Source organism: Lepisosteus platostomus, chromosome 12 (genome assembly GCF_059453375.1).
Source record: "Lepisosteus platostomus isolate fLepPlt1 chromosome 12, fLepPlt1.hap1, whole genome shotgun sequence".
NCBI classification, from domain to species: domain Eukaryota; kingdom Metazoa; phylum Chordata; class Actinopteri; order Semionotiformes; family Lepisosteidae; genus Lepisosteus; species Lepisosteus platostomus.
This window is the reverse complement of record NC_142622.1, coordinates 43,151,729-43,179,037: the sequence shown is the minus strand read 5'-3', so window position 1 is coordinate 43,179,037 and position 27,309 is coordinate 43,151,729. Positions and strand designations below refer to the sequence as shown.

General features: G+C 44.7%; 1 protein-coding gene across 1 annotated transcript in view; it reads right to left on the bottom strand.

Annotated features, from left to right (window-relative positions):
- Positions 1 to 26,820, bottom strand: part of stt3b (STT3 oligosaccharyltransferase complex catalytic subunit B) — a 61,360-nt gene extending 34,540 nt beyond the window's left edge. The window contains exon 1 of the mRNA XM_088602090.1: positions 26,355 to 26,820. Within this exon, the coding sequence (XP_088458216.1) occupies positions 26,355 to 26,608 (254 nt within the window). The 5' untranslated portion in view covers positions 26,609 to 26,820. The remainder of the gene's footprint in view (positions 1 to 26,354) is intronic.
- Positions 26,821 to 27,309: the final 489 nt, after the last annotated feature.

Here is a 27,309-nt window from a genome sequence, read left to right as displayed (position 1 = left end):
CAGAGGGCAGTACGTGATTCTAAATTTAAGCAGAGGCCACCATTAATATATTAAAAGGCAAATTATTACGTGGACAATAAACTATGAAACGAAGCATTTAATTTTACATTTACAGGAGGGTGCCCCGATATAAATAAGCTCCTGCACAGGCTGAGGCTGGTAGTAATACTGATCAAGGAAATGCAATCACTGAAATCAAGATTACAAACCCAACAGACAAAACGGGAGCCAAAAATACTGGAGCAAGGATAAAGGCCAGATGTCGCTGGGTATGGCAGAGGAGTCTCTGCTCAGAGAACTGGCGAAACTTTTGACCAGAAAGGTTAGCCAGACAGGCTACAATTTGACAAATCTACAAAGACTATAAAGTCTTAGAAAAGTCTACAAAGACTAAGGATCTAAGCTCTTAAAGCCTCCAACACATAAAGAAAGGAAAAACAGCAGTTACTGAGAATTCCTTAATTCTTTCTGTTACTAATCCATTATTAAGTAATTTTTCCCCCCCACAGCAATTTAATATTTTCATCAAACATGTCTTCTGGGTCAGTGGTTGCAGTTGTCTCGCAAATGAGCATGAGGGTAATTAAAAAGCTCAAGTAGCTGCAGCAGTTGTAAAGGTATCCTGGCCCATACGTGAGAACTCCCTGACCTCTCCAGCTACTGCAACTGAAGCAGATGTCACTGCCAAACATTTAACACTCTCGCTAATTGACTGTGATGGATTCTATCTTGGTACACAAACCCAAACACAACAGATAAACGGAATTCCCATTAACAGGCCTTCTGGGGTTCTGGGGCAACAACCTCAGAATCTCTGATGCATAAGATGAGAAATGTGGGATAAAAGATGCCTGAAGAATGTTAACTAGACAGTCTGCTGGTCTAGTAACTCACTTTTCTGGCAAATCAAAACCCAGGTGACCAACATGGACTTGAAGCTCTACAACAAAAATATCCCGACAAGCTGGAAACAGAAAAGGCTGCATCAGTTCCAGTGTAGAGGACTACTACCGAGAAGTAGGCTTTACTCATTGTAGGACTGAGAAGTTAACATGCAGAGCCATCACTCTCTTCTAGGAAAAGTGTGGGTGTCGCAATCCAAGTTTACACAAGGATAGCAAGCAGGTATATCACACATTTATTAAAATTCATACAGTTAAAAGACTTACATACAGGAGTGACTACTGATCCTTAATGACTCTTGGGCTCCATGTTTGACCCTTTTGGACTTTGTGAATGCTGGTCTGTGGAAAAAGTCTGAAGGAAGCAGCTTCAAACACGGTAGGGTCTGGATATTCACGTGCAGAGAACCATCACAAACAGCCACATTCACACACAACCAAGCTGTACTGGACGACAGTATAAAGTCTGGTTAAAAGACAAACAATCCTCCCTTAAATGATCATTAAAGAACCATAGCACTGACTTGAGGTTCAATAAATCGGATCGATTACAAGACACAATCGTCATCGCAAGCATGGCGTAATCCGTGTAGAATGAACAATGAATCCCTCCTGTGTAAGAGGCTGCACTTCCATGACCACCACATCCCCCCGCGATGACGGGGGCGATAAAACTGCCCCTCAGGGCGCCCCCGGCCGGTGCACGCTGCAGACACAGAGATGTGTGTGGGCGCAGCGGGCAGGAAGAGGCCCGCTCGCTTGCCTCACCATCCTAGACCGCCGCGCCACACGCCAGGAAGCTGGGGTGTCCGCCCGCCCTGCTCTTCTTTCTCCCAGGACCCACTGGGCCAGACCGCAGCGCAAACAAGCGCGTCGGCGGCGTCCCCGCCGGCCCGCGGGCCTCAAGACCGCGCGGCACGACGGAGGACACCAGAGGCAGCCCTGGGAGAGCAACGCGAGCCAAGAATGCGTCATGTAAACGTGACAGCGGGCCAGTGGCGCAATGGATAACGCGTCCGACCGCGGATCAGAAGATTCTAGGTTCGACTCCTGGCTGGCTCGACTCTCTTTCATCAATTTCCCCAACAGGATTAAGAAAGTATTATCGATCCATCTATACGGTGCAGAAACAAAAGAATAGAGTCGAGATATAATTTAGAGCAAATTTTAATGTGAAGCTGCTAATGGTTTTTTGCCACTCAATGAAATATCACACTGACACTGACGACTTGACTGGCTAAGATCAGTGCTTCCCAGCCCCCGAGCCAGTCACACTGTAATGAGACACTGCACAGTAACCGTATGAGGGGACGGGCACCAGCAGGAAATCTGCACTGCAGGAACAGGGAACTTCTTCAAGACATCTCTTCCTTAATTACTGCACTCCGAACTGGTGCCAAGGTGACATGTTAAATTGATCGTTCATTATAGAAGAATCCAAGCGATGACAATTCTGGAAGGATGCACCACTTGCTGAGAGCAGGGAGTGAGGAGGTCTGCGTGATGATGGCTTCGGCAGGTTTGCCTTTACCCGGTTTATTAAACATTACTCAAGTGAAAAGCTTGCAAAAGAAAATATTTTATTGAGATCTACAAAAGGCAAACCAGTACTATGAAACCTGGCAGTGGTAGAAAATGGTAGTGAAAAGTTAAGTATGATATTGGGGGGGAGAGCTGGTGCAACAGAGCTGACATGAATTTATAAAGAAAATTAGTTATGCCTGGAAACAAAGCAATCAGGCTCTAATAAGGTATCCTGCTGGGAAAATTTTTAACGGTTCTAACCTTGTAATGCCTTTGCTGTGGTGAAATGGGAAATTCTCGAATAAACCCTCCCTTTTCAGGCCTCTGACAGATTTTGCTGCCATGACGTGTTTGTAATCCTATAGACCAGTATTGCTAATCCAACCCACACAAAATGCACAGCTTTCTAACTTGCACAAGGCTACAGGCTGCTTGGACAATTTTATCCGCTCTTATTTCACAAGTACTATATGCAGATAGATCACGAATAAGCAATATAATCAGTCATTCTCATCAGGCTTTACAGCAGCTTTGCTTTGTTATGTGCACTCCTTCCAAATGTGTTGACCCATCGTTGCATAGATTATTTTTTATTTCCTCTTAAGCTTGATAAGGCCTTCGCCATCTGAAATAATGCACAAGATACTTTTGCAGAAGACCATACAACAAAGATAAGAATTCTGGCTATTAAATTTGGGTTTATACAATCTGGCTTATACAAGCTGCTCCTTAATTCAGACAGTGCTGTACTCATTTCCCTACATGAAATACTGTATAAAGGTCACAGGCACATAATGTGGTCAGCCTTATACAACAAAAAACAACTAAAATTTAATCACCATGAAAATGCAGTAACCGTTAATTAGTTAAAGTCCTGATTTGATTTGGTAAAACAAGTGATTAACTTTGGAAAGTGCTGGCAAGACTTAGGCTAGTATCCCATATTGCTTAAAGCAGACTTCCTTTTGATAACTTTCAGAAATGCCACTTAATTGACCAATATTAAAATGAACAATACAGACTACAAGGCAGTAACAACCATATTCGTAAGGCCTAAAACCACTACACATTAAAATGCTTTTTGCTGTATCCACTGCTTTCCAATATGCATAATAAAGTAAACAGTCTTCCATTATTTAAAAAATGTTTTCAGAACAATTTCCTACACTATTGTACGGAACTTTGCAATTTAATAAATGGGTTTTAAAATAAGACTGTAAACAGTCATTATTCAGTTTCACTATTCAATTACTAATTACCCATTTCTATTCTTATGCAATCAAACTAAACAGGAATTATATACAAAAAAATAAATTTAAACCTTTGAAATGAGCCCTCCAGGACCTGCAGTGATACAGGGAATAATGCTAGTAAATAAGAAAAATGTGTTTCTAATCCAGCAGATAAAAGGCTTGTTTAAACTTTACAGAACTTAACATGTAAAGGATTAAGAAAAATATGCAAGATCTTCTGACTATAAAATGATATTCTCATCTAATGAACGGGTTATGACATTCAAAATGACTTTGAAGTAGATTTAGAGAAAATCCCCTAGACCTACATACAGTATCAGAAAATAAATATTATAATGACATAGTATTTGCAAAAGCTTATTTTGGAAAGTTCTTAGATTAAACATAAACACAAGGTAGTCCAAGAGGACCTGAAAGCTGAGGCAGGGCCCTTGGTAGTAAATAAACCTGTAAAGTTGCCCTTCCCTATTCAATAAAGAAGAAAACGCTCTTTTCTCCTGTGATCCATTTATGGATCATGACTAGTAAAGGGATCTGTGCAGCTCACAACCTCACGTCTAAGGTCACCACATGGATAAGTCTGCGAATCATGCTCCGCCATTTTGCCCTTATCAGAATTTCAAATAGATCAGTAGGTCAAAGCCTTGCTAAAAATGGCGCCCCTACCTTGCCGAAGAATCCGATTTTCATTGTACAAGGACAAAAACACCGAGGTGGAAGCTAATCCCGTTGAGGTTATCATACGATAAAGGGCGTGCTCATCACTGTCCAAAATGGGCACTTTCAAAGGGGGTGAACGTGCACGCGGCTCTTGAAGAGTGTTACGGCAGCGCTTTCTCCTTAAAAATGCAGCCTGAGACTCAATCACATCAGGAGTCATCTATGGGGGGGATTAAGCCATTTTCTGGAGTCCATTCAACACTACAGAAATCAGGATAACCCGGACAAGCTGCGGATCGGGTATGGAATTCACCATTTACCCCACCCAGATCATCAAAGAGGACGCGCAGTATAATTTACCAATTCAAAGTCAAAACGGCCGACAATCTCATCTCAAAAGGATCCCAAAGAAGGTGAAAGCATTTCACATTCAGCCAGAGGTCCATTCCTTTCACCTCCAAAGTGTAAAGCCCACCAAGAGACTCGCAGCCGCCATGACGCAGGGGAGAGACTGGACAAGCCCAGAGGGGCATTTAGCCAAGGTTCACATCAACTTTGTTGGGCAAGCCATGGGACCAATACTGGCCATGTGGCGATGCCCTCAGCTTAACGGCTCACCAACGGATGGCATATCCTACATCTGCAGCCTATCACCACACCTCTCCCCCTCTGGTTCACCAGTACACCTGAAAACTGCAGCCTACAGTAGTTTTCCTCAGGTCTCTACCCTGCGCTGCACCGACGAGGCTCAAGACGGTTTTGTTTTGAGACAAGATCAGCCCACACTGGGGCCAATCTCACTTTTCCTTCTAGTCATGCAAAGAAAAGGGCTTGTTGAATTGCTCCTGCAGCACTGCAAGAGCAGAGTTTTTATTTCAGCTACAATTTAAAAAAAAAAAGCTCAGGGGTGGGAACACGAGGGCATAGTTTGCTGCAGGAGGCAGGCTGGATCCTTGACGTGTCTGTAGCCTGGCAGATGCAAAGCTGGACGTGATCAGTATGGGCAGCTCTCGTCCTCCGCCTGACACCAGATCCCTTCTGTTTGCTCTCGTGCTTCACAGTGAGGAAAGCTGCAGCTCTGGCATTGGACTTATCTCGAAGGAGCCCGGAGTCGTTTTCATCTCTCCCAAGGCCACGCGCGGAGCTTTGCAGCAGTCTGGCAGGATTACTAATAATCAGGCATCCGAAACTGAGCATTTCAAAACAGAAGACTCTTCGAAGGACGAGAGCAAGAGCAGCTGTGACAAGGCTGGGAAAAAAAAAAGACGCTAAGCACCGCGCTGTGTGCAGAAGGAATGAATCAAACAGAACGCGGATCTTGTTCAAAGCACTCTAAAGAGGAAAGAGTCACACTCCTGCCATTAGAAATGTCTAGTGTTTAAACCACTGTGCAGGTGAGAAGATGAGATGACGGCGTTTTCCCACGACCCCCGGCGGGTCAGTCTTCGGGAGTTTCTTGTGTGACGTGAGGCTGCTTAAGAAAAATGTTATTTCTCAACAAAATAAAACTGACAGCCTGACAGGTGAGGCCAACCCTCTTCGACGTGCATGAAGACCAAAATGGCCTTTTGCCATTTCCCAAAAAAATTCCTCTCTCCTTTTCTGCAGCTAAGCAGAAGGTAAATGATGCAGAGCTCTGCAAGGCACGGGTCCCCACTGGCATTCAGCCTCCATACAATACACAGCGTACAACATCCGTCAACAAACATTTGAAATCTAAAGCAGGGAACATCCTTGAAATAATGTATTAAACTGCTAAGGACAAGATCATTACACAGATTTATCATGTCCTACTTAAAACGTGTAAAAAGCCAATGTGACTCGTCAACTGCAGGTGTTTTGCCAACATCCCCTGCTGCAAATATGGTCTGTACACAGCAACTACATTATTCAGAGCTTTTCTGAACAAAAAAAGCTCTCGGCTTCCCTTCACTTGCATTAAGCTGGCAAAAAAATGGGTGTTTTAAGGTAAATGAGGTTCTGTCCGAACGAAAGATCTGATTTGTGAGTCAGCAAAAAAACAGAACCCGTGAACTGTCGAGCTACGTTTTCCCCCCACATCACATATCTAAGGGAGTCTGTCCTGTAGAGGAAGAGGTTCAAGGTTCACACTATATAACTATATGTCACTTCCATTTATCAGAGCTGCACTGTAAAAGATCCTCAAGCACTCCAAACACTGGGAGACAACTTATAGAGTGCACGAGTTGTCTCGTGAGATGTGTTCAAAGGAGCTCTCCAGTTTCTTACCTTCAAGACAACACAAGCTGACAAACGCCATCGCCTGGAAGACAGGTTTGCCTCCCCTGCCCCCACTTTAAAGCAGCCACTCAGCGGTAGCTCCTGACAAAAGTTTAAATACACATTCTGATGATCATCCACACGGTAATGGGTGGCCATGACTCAAGAGGCTAATGAGATCTCAGCTGCAGCCTTTTATCCACCCGAGGGGCAGTCAACAGAAACAATGAATTTCACAACAGGCAAAGCATGAAAGAAACCTGTATAAATCATTCATTTCTTGCAGAGAGAGAAAAACAATCGCCACCCCTTCCAGGAAGATATCAGCTCAAGAGATACTCGGCAATGTCGGCGATCACTATGCAACAACAACAACACAACGTCGATCCCTCTAGTGAAGCATATAATGACTTGTTTTCTGAAAGCACACTATTGCATTTGACAGCCGACACCTCATAAGCAGGTTTAAGCCAGGCCCCCTGGAGACACTGCTATTTCATAAACAGTTTCTGAGTAATCATACATATTTACAATACTTCATCCCAGACCAGTGCTCAAAAATAGCACCTGTAAATGTGAAAGGCGTACTCGAATGTTTCCACAGCAGGATCGGAGGCTTCTAAAGCTGACCACGTGAAGTATAGGGCTCAAAACAAAATGGTGCAATGGTCATAAAAACAAAACAAACAAAAGGATAAGAGAAAAAACCATTGTGCTGGTGAATAATATACATATACCACATACTGCTCCAAACTTCACGTGCTATCTAGATGAGCAAAAGGGGGGAAAAAAAACGAAGCAGTTTTCACAGTTGGCAGCACTAAGATATACTGTACGTTTAGAATTCTTGAACCGCTGTCTGCAACTCACCGGTCGATGAAGTACTTCAGCTGAGAGAGGCCTCGGAGTGTCACAATCAAACACGAGAACCGCCTCCAATCCCTGTCCAGAATCTGGACTCAGGTGTCTTTTACACCCTGATTGCTCAACTAATAAATAATTCAACCTATCCCATCAAGTGGCAAAAGCAGAGTACATTGCACAGGATCTCCCTGGTCTGTTAGTTTTGCATATGTAAAAGGGCACCGGGGTGAAATAAGATTAATTATGAAGGGATATATTGCAGCTGCTTTGCTTTCTCAGGGCAGCTGGTATCAAGAAGCAGTAATGGGTTCTAGTTGGCCAGTGAGGCACAACCAGAGTTGTCACCTGGCCTTTTAACTGCTGGATGCCAAGACTAAACAAGCTTTTACGTCCGTTGCAGTACAGCATTAAATTAGTGTAAACTGAACCTTCGCTTACATGATACGGATGCCCGATTCACAAGCAGGGACTGACACCATAGTCGTACACGAAATCTTAAACATAAACGCAACCCAAATGCATTTTCAATTTCCATCTACCCGATCTTACTTCAAATACGTCATTTACACCGCCTTCATACAAATTGTCCTAATTGGCACAGCTGACTCGTTAATAAGTAAATCATACTGACATGAGTAGTCGGTGTACATTAGTATTATACTTTAATCAAGGTAATTTGCCGCTTTAAAACAAATAAGAGCAAACGATCAAGCACAACGCAGACTTAAAATGCTTAAGATGCTTTATTTTTTCACCTTTATAGAGGACTATTTGACTGTCAGAGCCTATTTGGTAATTGATCAGCAATATCAATCTAGTAAACGTACAGCACTCTATTCACACAGTAATTTTAGCTCAGTTTCAGGACAACTTGAAATGTTTTGTCACCAAGCGTCTCTGGGATCAGAAAGTTCCTGCTCCCCTTTAACTGCGAAACCCTTCTGTCCGCCCCAGCACTTGCAGTACAGGGGATATTTTGCCTTGCTTAGATTTAGCTCCTTTCCATGCCTCTCTGAAACCAGTCCACCTTAACATTTCCAAAAAAGCATTAGCAACCCAAGAACCCCAAAACAGTGTCGACTCGGAGGTCCGAGCAGGAAGCTGCACCAGCTGCAAAGGAACAAGTAAAGGTTAATTCAGGTATGACTCCTGAAGGGGGCTCAATAGCTGCAATGGGTTTCTTCTTTCAGCGTCCTAGCATGGAATTAACCTTTTACGTGCTCCTCTGCAGCGCACACTTAGCCTACCTGCAAACCTAATCCTAATCCGCTCTCCTGAAGCCCGGGCTGCTGCACTTCCTATAACATCCCCCCCAACACGATTCTCCCGAGACGTGTTCTGTAGCCAAATGGCAGAGCACCAAAGACAGAAACACGTAACAGAAATGCCAAGAATTGTGTTGATTTAAGCGAGGGCAGTCCAACTCCAGACCTGGAAGCCACATGTGCTGTGCAGGTTATAGTTGCAACTAAGTCTGGAGTGACTCGTCCAGCATTCCATCAGGACTGGGCTAGCGCTAGAGGTCTGCTATCCGACAACGTTTCGGGCCAGGATCACATCATTTCCCCCCCCCCCCCCACATACAACTTCGGGCTCAGGCCAGGTCTGGGTTGGTTTTCTAATTAAATGATTAATTTTCACTTATTATTTTACGTTTTAAATTGATTTATATTAGGAGAGCTTGCTCACTCGCGTCCATGGGATTCCGTTTCCCGGTGCGCATGTGTGCCTACTTGCTCTGAGAGGGAAAAGAGTGACCGATTTCGGGTTTCAAATCGGGCAGTACCATCTGGGCTCGGTCGGGCTTCAATTTCATGCCCGTGCAGACCACTAGTTAGCGCCCCTGGACTGGAAAACTGCTACTACAGTGCCCATCCACAAGAAGGGTGACAGAACTGAACCAAGTCATTACAGACCAATAGGTCTGGCTCCTATTATGTTATAGAAACAAAAGTAAACGCAAATCAAACACCAAGGAATAGTCAATCTGGATTTACAATGGTAGGTCTTACCTTGTTAATGCTCATTGAACACGCAACAGCTAAGGCATAGGCTACACAATGAGTGCACGATTAGGTGCATCTAGGGTCAGTAGGTTATTTTTTTTTTTACACGAGGAATGTTATCACATTTTAATTATAAATTATAGGTGGTAAACAATCAGGGAAATGCTTTGTTGGGTGCAAAACTGGTTAATAGAAATCAGTATGGGTGAGATGGGAGTGCTCAGATGGGGGTAATTATCATTAGCAAGGTACCACAATGATCTGTACTAAGGCCACTTCACTTCCTTGATCACATCAATGATTCTGGTATCGGTGGCAAAATGGCTAACTTCTGAAAATGGTGACTGTTGAAATTAACATCTAAGGGATATCATGTGCAAATGTATATTGCACTAGCAAGGCCTCATGTAGAATATGTGTACAATTTTGGTTGCCACTTGATAGAAAAGATATTGCTGCTCTGGGATCAGTTCAAAGATCAACCACAAATCATGGGGGTTAAGGGAACATCCTACACTCCCAGGCTGAAGGAGCTGAACTTCAGTCTCGGAGAGAGAAGATTGCAAGGAGACGCGATTCAAAACCCTCCAAGGCCCTGCCAGAGACAGCCCAGCAGACTCCAGGATGAACAGTGCAACAAAACAGCCAGGGGGAAACTACCTGCCAGCGTATTAAAAACCAAGAACAGGATGTCATTGTCTTACCGGAAGCGTTGCCGCCGTACAGAACAGGCGACCCAGCCATGAAGCTGAAACCAAGCGGAAGAAAACGATGGACAAGATCTTCGGATCAATTAGCAATCAACTACCAGGAGGACTACATGGGCCAAACAGCTTACCCTAGTTTGCAACTTCTTATGTTCTCAACTCTTTGTGACCTAGATTAGCTGGCTATTGGCTTAATTGAGCTCAATTCACCTCTCCCAGCTCAGACCTGCAGACACTTACCCTGGAACACTGGAGATGGACCACCCCAATATAAGCTATTTTAACCCTGGCAGCTTGATGAAGCCTTCTTCTTGTTTTTTTTACTAGTAGATGAAAAGTATTTTAAAAAACAATTCAAAGGTATTTCGCTTTAAAGCAACAATTATGAGTTTAAAATAATGTGCCCTGAAGGAAATCCTGCTCGGGCCCAGATTAACTACATTTCCTCTCGGTCGCAGAGCCCATTTACAAAAACGCATCAAGTGCATATTCTTTGACATGTAAACTATGGGTCTGAACAGCTTCAAAATATAGCATTACTTAAAAAATGTAGACGTTTACTTCAATTTCTGAGTCATGTAGCGGGAAAACAATCTGAAGAGAAATGAACAGATCTGGAACTTGTCCAGTTCGCTTGCAGTTGGACACTCAGGCTGAAAATGTCAAGGGACGCATCTCTTTGGCACTTCTTCAGAAGGCTCGCACTCACTTCGTTTCCTCTACAAATGCCTCACAATCTATAATCCGGCTCGACAGCCTTTCAAACAGCTCAGCTTCAGTGCCACGCCAGCCGTGGACTTTGCTAAGGCTTCCGTAACACACCCTCCCTCTGTATGTTGTCTCAAAAGCTATCACACTAACACACACACACACACTCCACACTACACAAATGCAAACTAATGGAACATCAGCTGCCTCAAATTAAAAAAAACTAAAGGTAAAATCCACATCCCCAAAGAATTTGGCACAATACATCAATTACACATGATTGGGATTTACCAAAGGGGTGAAAACACATCACTTCTCCACAAGAGCCACTGAAAATGAACAGATGTCTGTTTTCGGGAAGACTGGGATGCTGTGGTGTCTTTTGAAACAGACAGCTCTTATTATGAGCAACAAAGTGATGGGCATGATTTTAGACCCAAAAGGGGATGTAAGGAATATGTTGGCCATTCTGCAGTTCAAGGTGCCCTCCTTGTACCAGGAGCCTCTTTCTGCTGCAGACATCCCCACTATTGGCACAGAAAACAGGAGAGCAACGACTACTCAGGCCCCTTATGCAGTAGGAGGGGGAGGGGTGAACAAAGTGTCAAGTTCATGGAAAACCAAAGTGTTTCGAACCATTTTCAAACACGTCAATCACAAGGAATAAGTTGTTTACTTGGCTGTCACTGCGCCGCAGCAGAGGCAGTACACAGGCCATAATCTCACACACCTGATTGATGATGAGGAGTATTTTAATGAAGTGATGACATGTGACAATTGTAACGGTCAAGTCTTCAGCTTCAACTGCAAGCTCGACCACCAGAAATCCCATTGATGAGCCTTTTGAAGAGGAAATCCTCTCGGCCAGCCTAAATTTCATGTTTCAAGAACATCCTTAGAATCGGACGCATTTTGACTTCAGGTTAAGATGAAGAAAACGAGAGGCAAAAACATGTTATGCAAAGTACTTCTAAAGGTGGCTGGATAGCGCTGGGACACAAGCACAGCCTGATTCCTTGCCAATGTAAAAGTGTTGAAAGCAGAGGAAAGATTTTTTTGTACTATGGATTTAAAGGTTGTGATCACAAGATGTCTTTCTTCCAAGTCACTTTTTTTGAATGCAGCCTATTTACATTTTTACCATTAAAAATGCCAGTAAAAGTTCAAACAAATCCAATTATACACTGAAGAGCCAGCTTAATTCATTTAAAGTGATGGCAAGCCATTCAAACTAAGAAACCTACAGTGTAATTAACCTATTGAGTCCTATATTTGCCTCATTTCCAACAGCATTATGCAAGTGTGAATAAGCATAACCTAGATAAAACATCTGAACATTTTAGCTCTTCAGAGAAAAAAAGCAGGAATGCAGAAATGCAGTCTTCATAACCAGAAAGATCTATGAATAGTGTGGTTAACAGTAAAGTTAAAAATGTGAAGAGTCCATTCAACCCATTTTTTTTGGTTCGCAGCTTAAAGCTTAATGCTTTTTCTGAAAAGATCCAAATAAGTGGTTGCAAACATGCAAAAAAAAAGTTTCCAAACCACACAATCTCATGTGGAAAAAGTATCCCCTCTTCTCAGTCTTGAGTGACCCTGATTTTAAAGGAGGCCACTGTAACAAGTCAACAAATTATCTTTTGCCAGCCTAAAAAGATCCAGGTCTCTTAGTTTGAGAACAACATTTGCTTCAGGCCAAGGATAAACCCACTCACTCTCAAATGTAATATTGTAGGCAGAGCAGAGCAATGCAGTGCTCCCTGCAGTAACGATATTTTACTCCTGTTATAAATGAAAGCTCTGAACTTGCATGTGATCTGGACCACCCAGGCCAGTTGTATCCGTGCTGAAGTCTCATACAAAGATAGCGATATTTGGGAGATTTCAGTAGACTACAATTGTCACAATCTTTTAAAACAGGAAAATCATAAGTTTGCATGTAAAAAAAAATCAATATAGCATAAGAACATGAACAGCTCAATCTACTCCTTGTGTACAAAATTAAGCAGACAGTAGGATTTTGCAAGTTTGTAACTTCAAACACTTAAGCAAACCTCTACATATTCAGCTGGTTTAAACCGTGGTGTTAAATGCATTGTGAATATAACCTTAAATATTAAAAGGCCACTGTGGTATTTTGTGAAAATTTACTTGACATTTACCAAGTATTAAAACCATCATTTTCCAGCAGTCGGCAATGCCATCACAACCACTATAACTTACTTCAATGTAGCAAGTCCAGCCACCTTGCTCACATTTCACACAAGAAACTTTATGAAAAGCTGGCAAAACTCGTCCTGTTAACCCGTCAAGCTCATGAATCTTAAAGCTCTGTGAAACCCAGCACTGGACTTTAAAGGTAATTAATCCTAGTTGAACTGCAGAAGGCATATTTTAAAGTCAGGCTTTGAAACTGACGAGAACAGTGACTTAAAAAAATCTTTTGGTGTAGGAAAGCACAGTTACATGGATGCTTATGTATCTACTAAAGCTGGACACTTACTAACTGTGCTTCAAGGTCCTTTACGGATCCAGAAGCAGATTTTTTTTAAAAAATCTTTGACAAAGGACAACTGACTGATTTAAAAAAAGGAACAGTTACAGAGTCAGTGAAGTTTCACAGTGTTAATAAGGGGTGTTGCTGGGATCCGAGTAAAGAAGCACCACAGCAAAGACAGCGACAGTGAGGGCAGATGCACTGAGCAGCTGCAGCGAAACAAACTAATTTCATTTGGATATTAGAGAAAAAAGCCCATCACTGCATCCTCATACAACTTTCTCCTAAAATAACAGCAAAATGGTGGGTAATTTATACCATTTAAAATCTTTTCTCCAGGCATTTGAAAATACAACAACTAATTCGAATGTCTGGTCTTAAACATAGGTTATTAGTCCGTTATGAAGTTATGAATGTGAGATACACAAGTGTGTGGGGGGGGGGGGGGGGGGGGAGGAGAATTAAAACAAAAAGCCATAAAATATTTTTGCTATGTAAAAAAACTGCACTATAAATAAGTGCATAGTGATTTCATCGTGTTAAAAAAACCTAAAGAACACCTTGCTAATTAAGCTGCTAGCAGTAGGAGCAGAACGGACACAGACTTCTTTGACAAGTCCACGCCGAAGGGCAGGACAGTGGCACAGTGGTGAGCATCGCTGCCTCGCAGAGCCGTGTGTGGAGTTTGGACGCTCTCTCCCGGTCCGTGTGGGCTCCCACGGCTCGAAAACAGACCGGCTTCTGGGACAACTGGCCCAGGTGTGGGCATGAGCGTGTGCACGCACCCTGCAGCGGACTGGTGTCCCCTGGGGTGACCCCCGAATCGGATGGAGTGTACCGCTAACGTGAGCATTGCTCAGGAATTCTTGTTTTAGAGCTCGACGCATTACTGAGCGTACTCGGCGAGTATACCAGCCTGGCTCGACTATCAGTAAGTAGCAGGCCTGTGAAACAAAAGCCTTATTCCACTGTCTCACTTTATTTTACTATACATTAACCACTTTGCTTAAGATACATGTATCCGACATGTGAAAACAATGATAAACCGTTTAAAGAAAAGACAGTAATGCAATGTTTACAGTCTCCGAGAGACCCTTCCAAGCACCTACATTTAAAAAACAAACTCTGCTGCACCTGAATTCTGCATGACTTATCTGTAATTGCCTGCAGTCTGATGACGGCATCCAATTCTAGCCCTATAATTTCACTCACTTTATTACAGGTAACAATCCCAACAGCCACAAGCAAACACTGCATGAAACTGCGCTTTTACTTTACCTTACCAAAACAAAACGCAGACTGGGATTCAGGCAATGGGGTAGCACAGTAGCATAGTCAGCTCCAGGGTCACGGGTTCGATCCCGGGACTTTATGGGGCTCCCTTGCTCACCCCGATTGTGTGGGTTCTCGTTCAATGGCTTGTTTGCCTTCGGTCCCACCTCCTCCCCTCATGTGCAGCCTCTGTGCCATTCCATGCATTTTTCGACATGTTTAAAAAGAGCCATTAAAACCGTAGAGTTCAGCAGTGCAAGTTCTGTAAATGTAACCTTGATTGTTAAAATAAGCGCAAAAAAAATCCTCATCGAGTGAGATGGGGGAGGGGGGCTGAAAAGCTTTCAGACACCTCAGCAAGCGTGTCTTAGTCAAGCCCAGCGGAGGTGTAGCCTTTAATTGATTTCTGGAAGAGAACGGCTCACTTGCTGTGCTCGTTAATATATTACGAGTCATTCAGTCTTTTTTTTTTTTATCCCTCCACAAGTCTCGGGGGGGGAATGCAGATCACTGATCAATTTAACTCCATCACACAAAAGTATACTGGCATTCAATATGCCCCTGCCCAAAGAGAATTAAAGTTCGACAATGCTGATGGTGAAAATCTTTAAAGACACTATGCAATGCGAGCACGTCTTTGTCCGGACGGGCTTTTAAGTGGCGGCTTTATCGGGTTTTTGAAAATACTGTTCTCAGGCACCCATGTCCATTGGTTAATTATGATGTAACTGGTCTCTGATAAGACTGGTGGAACAGCCCCCCTGAGAAGACCTGCATGCAGCACCCTTGCCCTTGTCCTTGTCCTTCCCAGCATGGCATTCAGGTCTGGCTTACTAAATCACCGAGGAGACGGCTCTCTGTGGCTCCACAAGCTCCCGAGCTCATTTGCATCCCGGAAATCGGCAAAACTCTGACACTGTAAATGCCACTGTCAGTCAGCCTCTAATCAAACAGTCGCACAAGGAAAACTTCAGAGCTGCCGGGATGCCAGCGAGGATTAAGATGTTGGAATAGGTCCAATATGACTTTGTGCTCTTTTGATTGCTTTTCCTTAAATAAAACTTGAGTTCAGGGCATCCAGGACAAGAGCAGTATTTCCACCGCCATTTTTTGTAGAGGGACCAGGCTAAAATTTTAAGCTTCCCTTATTATAAAGCTCTGTCGGGAGTGAACGTCCTGAAGAAAGTAAACAGGCAGCCCTAACTGAACCTCCCAACACTTCGTGAAAAAACGTGAAGATGTACAAAGCATTCCTGCCTCCCGATTGTACTTCTCAGGCGTCTGGTTTCTTTTACTGCTAATGGACACCTGTCACCTAAAATTCCCACCTGGAAACCGCAGTCCCATGCCGAAGCCTGTGCTTTAAACTAGTCTGACAATGCGTTATGACCCGAGAAGATTTCTGAAAAGCCCATTCCTCTGTCCTTCACTGAACGATTCCCTTTGCCTTCCAGTTTCTGCTGCTCATGCCCTCTAATACTACCGATTCCTCTAAGCTGCCTGTCAAAGTGGCTGCCCTTGACAACGTCCAGCGATGATGCGCTGCACCACTCTTCACACAGCATGCTGCCAAAGCATCACAGAACAGCAGACAGGAAACACAGACGAAACCAGCGTTTCTGGTTTGTGGGTACCAATCCCAAGCCCCCCTGAAAAAGACAGAATCCGATACCATAACCAGGCAGTTTAGACCGATTTACTGCCAACTCTAGTAACAAGCAATCTCCGCAGTCAGGCGAGCCAACTCTGTTCTGACGATAAAACTCTGCCAGGGACTCTGCTAGGTCCATCTTTCTTCCAGCAGGGGATGAAGTGCCAACCTGCAATCTATACTCCACGTGCCAGTTTCTACCCACACTAAAAAGGATTCATCGACGAGCTGCCAGCCTGCCTCGAGAACGCATTTCAAACGCACAGCTCCTCTGCGACAAAACCCCACCACGCCGAGGGCTTCGGCCCTTTTCTGCAATGTGACTTGCAAATCAGCAGGGCTCAGCTGCTCACTATTTGCCTAACATTTCAACACGACACTTACAAGAAACGTTTGGTCACTGGCTTTTCAAAATGACTTGCGTCAGCTCTTCAGATCAGAAACGGACCAGGCAGAAGGGGACTGGAATAACACTTTACGACCTCGTTTTCCCATTTTCTTTCCTGAACGGGAAGCTGGGAGGATCTCAGCAACGCGCACACGGGATAAAAAGAAGAGGCATGCGGAGCAAATCTAATCCAAGTGTGATTGATTTAGACAAAGAAATTAAAACGGCTCCATGTACCAAACCTACAGGGTTTTCCATAATATTCCCCCTCCCCCAGTCCTGGAGCAGCTGTCCTCTTAACGGCAAGTGGAAATTCGATTGGTAACAACACGGCAACAATTCAGATTGTGAGTTTTAGACAGAAAGAGCTCTTGCACAGCTCTCGAGATGCCTAGCTTTGTACCATGCAGAAATAATTTTACACTTAAACATCAGCACTTAAGCCTGTTCCGAGCAGTGCAAAAATAGCCTTTTCAGAAGATGGCTAGCATGTGATAGGCACACTAGGGGCTGAAGGACTTGCGAGTACATCTGAGCACTTATTAATTAGTAGTACATAATTAGTATTTGTCATTGAGCAGCTCATGTTATATATATATAGGATAATTAGTAGAGAATCAATGTAATTCAGTCCTTTACTACCACCTGATTATGAGGAATCAAGGACGACAGTGCTGCATAATTTACAATAAGCAAATGAAAAACTTAACATGAAGCTGAAAATATCTCAACTATAAGGATTCATTGAAACATCAATGTAACTGTAAAAACATCAGGTCGCAGTGCCGGTGGCTGTCAAGTAAAGGTATTTACTGTATTATGAAAAACTACAAATATCGAGCGGGAGTATTAGATTTTTACAGCATGTTAAACAAGGAATTTCTCAAAAATCTCTACCAAATCAAACATGACTAACCCAACGATTTAGTCAATCCCAATGGCCTCTTCTCAGTTATTCCCATTCTTATGGTGTTATCATTCTTAGGGATTAATAAGGATTAAGAATCCCCCTCCATTTACACGTTTCATTCACAGCAGGCTTCCACGTGTTGCTCCAAAAGTGATTTTAATAAAGGTAATTATACCACAAAATGAAGGGACAGGGGAGTTTGGAACTTCAGACCAGTAAAACTAAACAGATCATGCTCATTAGTCAGATAAAGTTCACTAACAGCATTTGTCTGTAGTACCAGTGTGAACTGGAGGGAATTGCTGGTGTTGCTGTATTTAGCCCAGGTTTTATGGTATATTACTCATTAACAAATGGTAGCTGTTAAATAGCAGCAGCCTGATAAATGCAATCAAGTTGCATGTTTTTTATAATGCTGCATAATCTGGATATCTGTAGAGCAAAAACGGCAGGGATGTGCACATGATTTACTACATGAAAGCATGCGAATACAGGCTCAAAAAGCTTTGAGCCTCTTGAGTGCTGCTAAAAAAAAATATATTTCAATACTCGACTTGCAAGACGATACACAAAATATTAAAATCACCACGAAGACTCAAGTATCAATCATCCCAGCTCTATAAAAATAGAAATCAATAACCGCTGTAGGGTAATAAAGTCAGTTTACACTGGACAACTGTGGGAATGCTGAAAGGTTCATTCCAGGTTGTAATTTCAGAAAACTAACTGACTAAAACAGGTCGTTCACATGGATTTATATTCTGTTCGGCTAGCAAAAAAAATTCCCAACTTGCATCATAACATCTTTATATTTATTACAATCAATAAACCATCAGGTTTCTGAGGGCCAACAGATCATATAATTTGCCCAATACAAGTATTTTGCTCCTAGACAAGCTCACCCTCTCCAGAGATTCCAGAGAAATCGGGCAACTGTTAATGTGCCAGGCCATAAAAGACTGTGGAAGAAACTTAGAGAAGCTGACGAATGCTCCACTGATGTACCTCGCGAGTACCTGACTCCACTAACTGCTGGAGAGGTACTAGCTTGACCCCACACAGCCTGGGTACCAACTACGACAAGCATCAGCTGGCAAGGCAAGACGGGCGAGATCGTTTCACGTTTCTCCAGGTTATCTCTTACAATGCTGTGGTGTTTCAAAAACAAAGAGAAACTGTACTGCATGTTCATAGCGAGGCCATAGAGAACAGAAAAAAAAACTCTGTGCCATGCATGGTATGTGCACTTATTAAAACTGGAAATCAACCATTTCTTGAACAATTCCACTCGTGCAGACCCAGGGGTATATTACTTCACATTCCATTAGTTGCAATATGTTGACTCTGGAGGATGTTAGTTGGGGGTTTTGCTTCATTTCATTCTGAAACGCTTAGGGAAGCCACACTAAAACTCCAGGGTAAAGAGAGAACGTGTAGATTTAGTTTACGACTTTAAAACTTCAGATCGTCATCTAATGGCTAATTACAAAACGTCTACCATAGAAGAGACAATAATGCCTACGGCCATTCTTTACTTAATCTGATTAAGATGTGCAAAAATACTAATAATTAAGAAGGCACCATATCGTCTCATTAAAAAAGAAATTGGGTTTGCAGGGCCTCCAGTGAAGACCAGCTCTGGGGTCCTTACCCACTGTGTAGTGCAGGTGTAGGAACCCAAACTGCAGAGCATCGCTAACTCAGGTTCTCGGTTTTTGGTCCTAGACAAGGTCGCTGTCTGAAAGTATAGTTGCCGTTCTTTGAGGTCTACTGTTCTACTGGGCTGTAACGCTTGAACAACAGTGCTCGTTATTTAAATACACTTGAAAGGCAGCCCCTGGACCTGATAAAGCCATGACTACCTCAGTTCACGAGTTATGGCAACATGCAGTCCAAGAGAGCTGCACTCCAGAGAAAACAGTGCAGATTGTAAAACAGGACTAACGCTTGCCCAGCCTTCTAATTGATGAGAGACTTAATCAATCTCCCGTTTCTCTCGGATATTTTAATCTTTGGTTTACCAGCTTTGTTTTAAACCACAGGTGCATAACTTCAGTCCTTGAAGGTCCAGACCCCAGCAGGCTTTCTAAGGTCTCTATAAACCAACACCTGAAGACCTTTGAAAAGTGTTAAACGGGTCCAATTATGTTAGTGATTAGCTCAGCCAGGTCATTAAGCGCACAGGTGGAAGGAACTTTTCCCCAACACTGCACCCCCCTGGGACTGGAGTAGTGCCCCTCCGTTTTTAACGAGCTCAGAATGACCATAATTATCAACCTTTCCTGGGGTATAGCCTTCTGTCAAGTTTATATTTCCTCCATATTTTAAAAAGGTACTACAATAATCTTTCAATAGAGTTCCACAGGGTGGATTTCAACAAGCTAATCAGAAGTGCACCACAGGCAGGCACTCCTCTGTGGCCAATAACAGAGGTAGACTAATACTGTGCAATTGGTCTCCCCAAGGTGAAATCCATCTGTAGACACATCAGGGTCTAAGCCGACGGAGGACAGGATCTCTGAGGCACTACTCACTGTTCCAAGAGGGCCATTAGTACCCAAGACTTACTATTTAAGAGCCAGTACCTTGGTATGTGCAGCAAGCAGTCTGACACACTCATCAAAGCACAGGCACTGTGCCTCCTGACATGGATCGGCACTGTGCCTCCTGACATGGATCGGCACTGTGCCTCCTGACATGGATCGGCACTGTGCCTCCTGACATGGATCGGCACTGTGCCTCCTGACATGGATCGGCACTGTGCCTCCTGACATGGATCGGCACTGTGCCTCCTGACATGGATCGGCACTGTGCCTCCTGACATGGATCGGCACTGTGCCTCCTGACATGGATCGGCACTGTGCCTCCTGACATGGATCAGCATATGGGCAGATAGGAATTACATGTACATAAAAGAAATAGTTTAAAATCTGGAAAAAAAGATTTCCTTTAGTGAAAAATGTTTTCATGACTTCCATGAGCACATTGCTACAGAACTGGGTAGTGTAAGTGGACATGGTGTGTAAGAACGGATTCTCAATAAGAACAGTTTGACAGGCATCAGAGTCCCTCTCCAGCCTGCATAGAAAAAAAACACTACCCTGCCTCACAGATGTTGAGCATTACAGCTTCATACACTGCCTCCTAAGAGATTGCTGCATGTGAACAACACCGATCAGAGAGCTTTTCTGACAGAAAAGACAGGGCCAGTGCTATTCAGAATCGTTTTACTTTAGTCATTCAATCATCTCATTGTGCTGCTCCACGGGCTGAGCAAAACATAACTCTTAGGACGCAGTCTCAGAACTACCAGTTGTCTGTGGCAGTGGTCCCTTGCACCCTGACCAATATTCTTGTCCTACTTTCACTGTCCCAGTTCACAACATGGGGGAAAAAAACAGAGGCCGAGGCTAAGAGAGTGCTGAATACTGCTGCCCATGTAAACACTCAATTTCAACTTCCACATTTCAAATACTTGATTAAATCTAGTGGAAAGAAGAGCAAGTTGTCTGAAGGTATGTGGCTTGCTCAATGACAAGTGATTCATGTGCCACAGCAGCTCTGAAAAAAGGCGACGTCTTCCAGCAGCAAAGCAGCACCTCCGGCACGGATGGGAAAACGGGGAAGGCCTTTCTCGCTAACAGAGCAGCACTTCACAGCAGGGGATAAGGACAGGCAGATCTTCCTCACTCCACACAGTCAGTCAGAATCATCGAAGCACAGGTCGCTCCTTTTGATATCCGAGCGTAACCGAGGTACTTCATTTATTTACTGCAACTACTCACCTCCTCCCTTCACGAAAAAAAAAATTTAGAAAAGGCAATAACAAAAATATTCCTTCAACGTCGTCATTTTCCATCACAACCGAAAACGCAGCTTCTAGCAAGAGCAGGTCTGGTAGCAGCTTTCATTAACCCACCGCTGTTGCAGAGACACCTATAATTAACTGAAAAGGCACAAACAACTATTGCCAGAACAGCAGAACGTTCAACTTAAGCACCTATTTGGGGAAACAGGGTGGGATAAAAAAGGCATCCTTTTATGAGGAAGAATGAGGCCTCTAATTTTACCCAGGAGGTAAACTTCTATCTATTCATAATTTATCATGTGACACTATAGAATGTACTATGGCAAGAAACAGAATGCCACAACACTATAGACAACACTCCCTTAGAAAAATCATTATAGGGAAAGCTTCCTGTACAATAACCCTGCAGTGACTCCTGAGTGCAAACGGCTCTCTTCGGCAGGAGAATCGCATGAAAGATCCAATAAGCTCATTCCTCCCTGCTCGTCTCAGCTCTCGAAGATGCACCTGGAAAGTATTGATCACGATGAACAGAAGACAAAGATTTGTTAAAGGGAGGTGGAAAGTTAATTAGTCAATACACTCATCCCACGGTTTATGAATTTTCTCTACAAAGAAGCCAGCAAATATATACCCATTTTTCACCCCAAGAACAACATTTTTTGCTACAACGAAAACACCTCTTCACAGCCAGTGAACTGACTGCATGCAGAGGAAAAACATGCAGAGTTTTGGAAAACCTTGCCAAACCACTTTAGTGTTAAGTTTAGTTATGGATATTAGGTTTTCGATTTAGAAATCTTCAGCTGACAAGCAGTTTTCAGCATGCGAGTCAAGTTCGTAAATCGAAAGATGATCATAAATCAATCTCACCTGCCACTAAAAAAACATCTCAAAACACTCACATGCTTGGAACTTAATGCACATAATTCTATTTTTTGCCTTGCCAGATTTCTAAATCTAATCTTGCACGGTAGCATCTAACATTGTGAAAATGCACAGATTTCACCATCTCCGAGCTCTTGAACGTGATGTACAGATGGTGAGGCAGCAAAGCATTTATTTCGCCTTTAAGTAGACACACAGGCCTACTTTTCCTGATGTATTCTGCCTTTAAGTTGCTTCTACATAACACTAAGGCATCAAGAGGACAATGTACAAGACAGGCTTCAAGAAAACCTCCAATCCCACAGAGGCATTCTGTAGGGAATATTCACGTTGTAATTTTCAATCACAGAATACTTAACCCCTGCATTTGTAAGAAATGATTTCTCAAATATAAATATTATAAGCATGGACTAAATTTTCTGATAGTCAAGTTCACACTTTTACCACATTCTTGAGACCAACAATAACATGAAATAAATGTAAATTGTCAGATGTACTGTAGCTTGCTGTGAAAAAAACTCATTTAGATGAGTACTTCAAGCAGATGAACTAGGTTGTTTATTGCTTTGCAATACATTTACATGACATAAATGCATGAGTTTAGATACAGAACCAAGATGATGCAGCTGACTTCCCCTACCATTCTCCAGCTTAAGAATGATTCCATGACTAATCCAGGCAACAGGCTCGGACATGTGGCTAAGTAACGTTTCTTGCTTAATTGACAATTCAGAATTGTGTGGAAAATATTCAACCTAAATTAAAAAGAAAAGCTATGTTCAGGGGCCTGCGACTTTATAATACATAAACATGACTTGAAAAACAGTGCCAGGTATTATATATTGTATCCGAATCACAGGTGAATGTATAATTTAATATGGTTGCTTTGCAAAGAATCAATATATTCGTATTCAGACAACCTACAAGAGTACAAGCACAAAATAAGAAAAATGATTTAAACATGGTTTTGAACTAGTGTTCATGGCCTGGCAATTCTAGGACTATAGATTTTAAGCACTACGAAGAAAAAAATAAACTGCAGAAGACGATTAATTTGACAAGATATTTTCATCAATTCAGAACTACTACAGGAATGAATGTTCTGAATACAGATCCAGCGTTTGCAGCAGTTAACCCTATCGGCATCAGATCACTCCGACCAGACAATTTCATGGCTGAAGCACTTGGATTCCCCTATATCCTGCACCACGCCGCGCATTTTAAAGATATGAAAATATTTGCTTCTTTCTGTGCCCTAAGAATACCAATAGATAATGGCATTCCAAATCTAGACTGTTATATTCCCCCTCTCCTCCTTGTGTCTCTAAGGACCCCACTCCTTCCGAAACACCTTCCTCAGCAACACACACCGCTGACCAACGATGAAGCCACACACACAGAGGAGAAAGACCCATTCGAGCAGGCCAGCCGACACCACGGGTAAGAAACAAAGGGATCTCCCCGATCACAACGGGAGCAGGACTACAAGGACAATTCAAGAGTCCGAAAGGCACGCTGGCCCTCAACCCCATAAACGTCACAATCAACACAAACAAAAACTAGTTCGAACTACACGGAACGGCATTCGGATCTGAGACCTGGAGACTCGTGTTGTACGCATACCCCTTTTGCACAAAGGGTTGTGGGCACCGGGAAAACGTTAGTCAGCCATACCGGTGAAGCCGACCAGTTGCTTCCAAGCAGGACAGATCCCAGGTAGCTACAGTAAATGTTCTAAAAACCAAAAATGTAAGAGGAGGCCATTCAGCTCATCTTAGTTCTAATCTTTCTTAATCATCTACCCATTTTCTAACAGCTTTCCCCACACAGGAAGCCAGCGCCTAGACCAGCAAGCAGCAGGAACAAGGCAGGTAGCACCCCAGACGAGAAGCCCGTCCCGCGCCGGGCACACAGACCCCAACACACCCACCCACCTCAGGGCCAGCTTCCCAGAAGCCTATCAAACCACCAGTATGTCTGCGCCACCCTAATCTTTCTTAGATCACCCCTTCTGTGGTGTTGCTTGCGACTGTAATGTACTGTACAGGCATTAGACTTCACTGTGGTGCAAACCTCCTTCTTCCTGAAGTGAAGGTGAAAACTGTCTGAAGCTGAAGACAACACTTCAATATTCAATGTTTGCGCTCTTCAACGCTTGTTATAATGCGTTTGAGTGGCACTGAATGCAGACGTAAAAATGAAAAATCAATAACGTAATGCTAACCAAGGCTGTCTCGGCTAAGAGCAAGACTTGGAATGGCCAAGATGCGTGATGTGGGAAATTTTGCAGAAAAAAAATTAGTAGTATCCATTAAGGGGTTCTCAGTTTAAAAAAGGAAAAGCACCATTCTGTAATGATTTCATCAATACCATGATCATTTAATATGAAGGTTTAGCCTTCAAATATAGACAAATACAAGGCTGACTACCCGAAGAACTGGAAAAAATGTAACAAGCTACCTCTCTTGAGAGAAAACCTGTTGTGCACAAAAAAAGATCAATGTATTAAAGCGCCTCGACATTAAAAGAATAAAGATTAGATTGCAACACCCATGAAAAACCAAAAGTGTGGTGTGACTTTAACTAAGACAGCACTCTACCACAGCCATGCCTCATTTTCAAGACAAAGTTCAACTGTCAAGGAAACGTATACAATAACGGGCATTGCAACACTGATAAATTCACATGCTCCGTGCCTTACACTGTTGCAACGCGAGGAAAAGCAGGGCCTTCGTTAATGTGGCGTCAGGTTACACAATGCAATTTGCACCTAAGGCTTTTAACCTTATACAAAAGAGCCTAGCAGGTCCTAAACCGGACTCCTTTCCCATACCGCTACTACACTTGACAGCAACCTGACAACCCCAACACATCCGGGCTTGCAGTGCTCGACAGTGACACACCAGGGGCATGCACTGCTGCCAGCATCAGCACCAGCTACAGAACAGGATGAAACCCACGCGTCCCGTGTATTCTTAAAAACACAGAATTCAGAATGGGAAGACGAGCTCTAGAGGGTCAAAAACACACGCCGAGCCCTGATTAATCGACCTCACCGCTAGCCCTGGGATCCGGGCACGATGACAGGTCGCCAGTACGAGCCAGTGACAGGCTTGCAGGAGGCGAGGCGCCAAGCATGTGCTCGCCAGGGTGAAGAGCAGCTATTGTATCTTCGCGTCTGGAGCCGCGATAGCTCGGATGGGAGAGATTTAAAGACCCTCAACAAACAAACAAACATCTGACTCGGGATTGGAAAGCGACCTCAAGCTGCACCCTTGGGAGAATCGGGGCTTTTTTTTTTTGCCCCTGCTGATGCAGGGTGAATGATGATGATGATGATGGAGGACGGGGGAGGCACATTTGGGACGCAGTAACCCGCACGGAGACCCCCGCTGGACGCCTCCCCGAGTCACACCTCGCACGACTGGGCACCGCATGTGATCATGCGGGGACGCAGGAGGGCGACGGGGCTGGGCAGCGGCCAGCGACAGGGGAATGAATGAGCGATACAGCCCTGCTTTCGAAGATCAGGTTGAAGTCAGCAGACAGTAGGCTCGAACCACGACTAAGGATCATCCTCCGGGGGGGGGGGTGAAATAGGAAAAAATCAGCTGAAAGCTTCCGGGTTCAACGTGACTCGCTCCCCGGCGAGACTAGATTCGAGTTGCCCCCCCCCACGCTGGCTCACCGCCTGGGCAATGTCCCCCCCGGCCCCGCCGAGCCAGAGAGCAGACACGACCACGGGTGGGGTGGGGGGTTGAGGGGGGGGACCGGGTCACACGCCAGGCGCAAACAAACCCACGCAGCTCCACTTCCGCGCCAGGCTGGGGCAGGTGGACGCGCCCCCCCGCGGCCCCGGGTCCGAATGAATGAAGACGCAGGAAACCTCTGGGTCGGCTTTTAACCCCGAACGACCCGCTTGCAGTTTGCACGGGGGGGGAGGAAAAAGTTATCCTCAGGGAGGAAGGGTGAAAAAAAAGTTGAAAGTCGCCCATCGATTTCTGTTGACAAAAAAAAGAAACACCCGCCGCTCCTCTCTCTCCACCTGCGAGCTCCGCCGGGCCGCGCTACTCACCAAGGGTCAAACTCGTGGATGATGCTCTCGAAGCGGATGACGGCGAAGAGCCTGGAGCTGAAGCCAGCGAGCCACGCCAGGAAGAGGACGGTGAAGGACAGCAGGGACTGCCAGCCGGCCGGCTGGGTCAGGCCGCCGGACAGGCCGCCGCCCCCCGCGCCCGCCCGCCCGCTCGCCGCCAGCGGGCCCCCGGCGTTGGCCGCGGCTTTGTGCTTGCTGTCGGTGCCTGCGTGCTGCTGCTGCTGCTCCGCCATGTTCCGCGGCGTGTTTCGGACGGGGAAAAAGAGAGCCTCCCCCCCGGTCTCCCCCTCGGCCTCGGCGCTCCCGGTCACTGCGCTGGTGTCGATTTGCAGCGAAGCACAGTAGCACCCCAGCCGGCTCCAGACACACCAGCCTAAGTCCGACTGACTGATTCAAAAGAGGAGGAGGAGGAGGACGGGCGGGGGGAGGGGAGGAAGCGACGAGGTGGGGGCGGGGGGCGGGGACTCGCCGGCCTAACAGGAAGAGCTTTCCACCTCTCACAGCGCGACAGGTACAAGGGGGCGGGCGCCGGCGCCGGCCAATCAGAGCACGGGGCGGCGCTGACGGGCAGGAGCGGGTACCAATGACGAGAGCTTCGGGAGGGGGGGGGGTCGACTCGCGGGGGCTGGCCGGAAAGGGCTGGAACAAGCGCGAGCGCCGTCGAGCGCTGCCGCCGAATCAGACGCCGCGGCTCGCGCTGGCGGGCCGGCCGTTGGGGCCTGAGAGCTGCCCGTCAAGAAGCCGAGGCCCCGGGAACCAATGAAATAAATGAATTCCTTAGCGCAAATGGGAACGTCCGTGAGGGAGAGAGGAGAGAGTAGACACCTGAAGGGAGAGTGAATGAAAGAAAAAAAAAACACAATTAGTGGTTTCCTAAACACGCGTGTCCTCAGTAACGACGTCCAGGGTGACCGGGACGCCCACCCAAAAGAGC